This window comes from Palaemon carinicauda, chromosome 6, assembly GCF_036898095.1.
Source record: "Palaemon carinicauda isolate YSFRI2023 chromosome 6, ASM3689809v2, whole genome shotgun sequence".
NCBI lineage: Eukaryota > Metazoa > Arthropoda > Malacostraca > Decapoda > Palaemonidae > Palaemon > Palaemon carinicauda.
The window spans coordinates 73554613-73559653 of record NC_090730.1 but is presented as its reverse complement, the minus strand read 5'-3'; the positions used below and the strand labels follow the sequence as shown (position 1 = coordinate 73559653).

The 5041-nt window shown below is 40.1% G+C and overlaps 1 protein-coding gene across 1 annotated transcript; it reads right to left on the bottom strand.

The window, feature by feature from the left end:
• Nucleotides 1-240: 240 nt before the first annotated feature.
• On the bottom strand, nt 241-1833 carry LOC137643081 (uncharacterized). Its single transcript, XM_068375926.1, has one exon. It carries the CDS (start codon nt 1831-1833, stop codon nt 241-243), a length of 1593 nt encoding a protein of 530 aa, XP_068232027.1.
• Nucleotides 1834-5041: the final 3208 nt, after the last annotated feature.

The following is a 5041-nucleotide window of genomic DNA, read 5'->3' as shown; positions in this document are numbered from 1 at the left end:
GATCTGGGCCGGGGAGCGTCCTGTAAAGTTAGGAGTATTCCTGAGTTCCAGCAAGCCACGATCAAAATCTTCATTATCGATGTTGCCAGACCAGGCTATTTTCAGTATGAGGTGCTTAATTGACTTCACAGCAGCTTCGACATGACCATTTGATTGTGGGTAGTGGGGTGAGGTTACCATTTGTCAAACTCCCCATCTCTTCATAAATTCCTTGAGCTCTGCACTGGTGAATTGTGGCCCTCAATCTGTCCTAAAGCGAAGAGGAACACCAACTTCATGGAAGTAGCGGCAGAAGATTCTGATGGTATTAGAAGCGGTGGTATCGCTTTTGCAGGGGCAACAACGAGCCATCCTGATAAGCGATCGACAACGACTAGGTTGGGCTGCAATGGAGATGTCAGGCGTAAACTCTGCTAACTGGTTGACCAATCCCTTAAACGATCTGAGGTCCATCAGGTTAGCAGGGGTCGGAAAATCCTTGATCGCACTGACTTTCTGGTGGTCAGCTGAGATGCCGTCTCCTGAGAGCGTGTATCCGCAGAAGACCACAAATTTGTCCTTGTTGAGTGTGATCCCGAACTTGCGGCACCTAGTGAGCCCTTCGTGGATACAATAAAGGTGTGTAACGTAGTCTTCGTCGTAGAGAAGGAGGTTGTCTATCACCTTAACACAGTTTTGGACACCTTGAAGGGCCTTATCACCTCGCAGGCAGAAAGCATCTCTAGTAGCTGCGAAGCCTATCGGTCCTCTGCAATGTATGAAACTACCATATGGCGTAATAAAGGTGGTTAAATGACGATCTCCTTCAGCCACTTCCATCTGCCAGTACCGGTAAAGAGCATCAGCCGTGATGAAGAAATGAGACTTCCGGTCCACACTATGAATAGCCGTGAAGGGTGTAGGTGAAGGGTGGGCTGGACGAGAAACTGGGCTGTTCAGCTTGGTTAGATCGACGGTGATACGTACACCTGTTCCATTCTTGGCGAAGATGACAAGAGGGTGGCACCAAACTGAAGGGTCATCACCAGCTGGTTTGATTATTCCATGGGCCACCATAGAATCAAGCTCTCCTTTGTCTTGGTCCTTAAAAACAAATGGAATCTGTCTAGGGGTGTGGATGACGAAAGGCACTGCACCATCCTTTAGGTGGATTCTCATGGGAGGACCAGCCATGGGCATGAGAGGAGCTGTCTTCAAATCTTCTTTTGAGACCAACAAATCTTTAAATTCCCAAAGAAAGTATTCCTTGGCTGCTGAAGGTGATGTAGTTGCTGAGATGGGCAGATCCTTGCATCTATTGACATATTTGACTTCTAAAATGGGTTTAGGAAAGTCTGGAGATATTAAGGACAGTTCTTGGCAATGACCATAGGATAAAAGTGGAACTTCCACATTTTCATGAACCTGAATCCTGGCAAGACATGATCGCTTCCCTAAGGTAAGGGTAGCTTGTAATATACCCAGATCAGGTGACATTGGAGATCCATCCGCCGTGAACGTCACATTCGGTGGAGGTGGTTGCAAGCAGCTCCGGGAGATACCCATGGTATCCAAGTGTTGCTGTCCAATAACGGTGCCGTTGGCACCTGTGTCAGGTAACATCTTGATGCAAGAGTTAATATTGCCAGATGACAAGAGGAAACGGATAGGTTTGGGCATCTTGGAAATGGTGGGAGGCGATCCTAAGCGATGACAGCTCGTCCGTGAATCTTGATGTTTGTTGGAGACTGCACAGGCACCACTGTTGCTTGAAAATCTATCACGATGACCCTTTTTCTTGTTATCCTTGCAGCATTTATAGAAGTGTCCAATACGGTGACAATGGCAGAACATTTATCAGGGCATTTATCAAGCTCGTGCTGACAGGCACAATACTGGCTGGCATAAAACGGCTGGCTTAGAGGACTTCGACGAAGGTGGAGGCTTCCCACTTGATTTCTTGCTTTTCCTGTAGGCTGAAATGGCACACAACTTGCTGGGTGGGCCACGTATTGCAGAAATTGCAGTTTTATTTGCCTCATATGATCTACAGGTTGTGATGAAATCTTGTAGAGGAGAGTTGGCGTCCAAGGCAATCAACTTTTGAACCAACTCTGCATCTCGAATACCCATCAAGATAATCATTTTCAGTTGGGTCTCTTCACATGCAGTGGCATTACCCAGGCACAGATCAACTTCTTCTGCGATGCGTCGAAGTCTCACGGAGAAATCAGCAAAAGATTCTCCTTCCATATGATTATAGCTAAGCAACTCTCTTCGACAAAGGACTACATTCCTCAATTCCTTTATATGCAATTGTAGAGCATCCAGGACTTCATCTACAGACTTATCTGTAGAAGGAAAAGGCTGCAGTGTGTGTTCTAAAACACGCTGTGTTTAAAGGGTTAAATACATCCTCATCTGGATCATTTGTTTTATCACGTGGAAGCTTAGAAAGATCCACCATAATGGCATAGTCATCGCACCGGTATCTCCATTCTCTAAACATTTGGAATGTTGCATCTGCCTTCAGTGGTGGTGGCGTTTGGGCTGTAGCCTTCTGTGGAGGTGGAAGAGCAGGTTGATTGGAGTTGGAATTCATTTCTGTGCCAGGTGTATGGTTGCCTGGATGAGAAGGGATGATCGGGGCAAGAGTTTGATTGAGAGCAGTAAATCTCGCATTTTCTTCTTTTCTTCTAAGATCATCCTCTCTTAGGCGAATTGCTTTTTGTTTCCTTCTTCTTTCTTCTTCAAGTGTTCTTTCCAGTCTTCTTACTTCGTCTTCCCATCTTCTTCTTTCATCCTCATACAAGCGTGATTCCTCTTAAAAACGAATTAAAGCGAGGAAATCAGTCCCAGTAGCTTGAGAGGCAGACAGGGGATAGTAGTGGAAACTCAAGAGTGGTGGGGAGGGAGAGGCAGCATGCTCCAACACTCCCCCAACACTGTGGATGTTGGCAACATCGACATTGTGGGCACCCACATCACTGAATGGCCCCTTTTCTGTGGGCTCTTTTGACTGTTTTGCATGTATATCTCTTGAGGCTGTTTTTACTTTTGATGTTCTGTGAGGAAAAATACAGTACCAACAAAGTTATAAAAAACAACACAAACTGTTTTAAAACAGGAATAATAAGAAAAGTTTAATGCAAAGCGAGTGTGTGCGCATGTGCATGAATATGTCATCCTCCGACTCTGTGAGTTGAGGGGAGCAGCAACTCTGCTTCAGGCAGTCACCCCGTGACGATGAATGAGATCAGATGTGGTCACGCATGTTCCGACAGAGTCCCAACAGACTATTTGATTGCTTCTTGAAATAGCACAGCAAAAACACTGGGACGTAAATAAAAGCACAATGCATTGCACCAAACTTCACTGTTTACTTGAATCACTACACTGCACATGAAATATGAATAAATCGAATTACAACAAATTCACATTCAAACTGAGAGTCCATTAATGGCTTCGACTGGTTCCTGTTGTCCACGTCTTGAAAAAAGTTCTCATAATACGACACTGTAAGTTCACTACGCCATGTGCGTGTTAGTAACTTCCTTAACGTTAATTGGTTGGGTAAGGATACAACTTAAAAAGTAGGTTCTCAATGTCTATTAGAGATACGAGGGATACAAGAAAAGATAACTTATCAGCTAAGGGGACGAAGACAGACAGACTGCATTATGGGAACACAACAGATAAGTGTTGCTGATGCTGACTCAATGTTGCCATATCATATCAATAACATTACAGGAGTTAATCTAATGATATGCAACATCTGGAATAATGGTTGAAAGTACATAATACGGTTAATAATACGTACAATAATAATGATCATGAAAATGCAGTAAATGATACAAACAATAATAATGATCATGACAATACTGGTGCACGTAAAATTTGTCTTTTCATGTACCTACAGGAGTTACATATTATTCTCAGAGCTCGGTGGCATTTTTCAATTGTGTATTAAATTTTGTAATATAAACCAGTTGACTAGTCATTAAATAAATATATATATATATATATATATATATATATATATATATATATATATATATATATATATATATATATATATATATATATATATATTTTATATATATATATATATATATATATATATATATATATATATATATATATATATATATATATATATATATATATATATATATATATATATATATATATATATATACGACCGTACTACTTGTACTACATAATTCTACCACTGTGTACAGCAACTGCAAAACTTACTAGTACTCATGATGCTATTGTTTTCTTTAATTTAGCAATATGTAAGATCCAACCTGACATACTCCCTAGGTGTGTCAGGGAGGCATCTCTGAATTAGAGATTTTCTTGGTTTTGGGATGATGCAATGAGAAAAAAATAGTTGGAATTGCATTCTACCTTAGTTTATGTTTCCAATCAACCCGTTTGTTTTCTATCTCATCATCTTGAAAGTGTTCATGCGAAGTCAAATTTTCTTTTAATGGATACCACTATTACGATAAGAACAGAAGAAATATACTTAACACATAATGGGTTATTAGGATACTTAGGACCATTGATAAAGATACAGTTATGTCCTCATAATACTCTAGTAGACCTAATTTTGCTTTCAGTAGCATATGTGAGGAGAAAATTATAGTCTAGAAGCTATGAAATAATCAGACGAAGAATAATAGTAACAAATTTAGTATGCAGATGCAGAAAACACGAGCAAATCATGAGTTCATATTCAATAAACGCAAAATCATATATGAATAACCATACATAATATATCATGCACAAAGTAAACAATAGATGGGAAACATTGAAAATTTTATCAAAGGCAAATAGATTTTTCCCCTGCTGTGTTTCTCTTATCACTCAATTTGATTATCTCTTATGTTTTTTAACTTGTCTAGAAGCTATGAAATAATCAGACGAAGAATAATAGTAACAAATTTAGTATGCAGATGCAGGAACCACGAGCAAATCATGAGTTCATATTCAATAAACGCAAAATCATATATGAATAACCATACATAATATATCATGCACAAAGTAAACAATA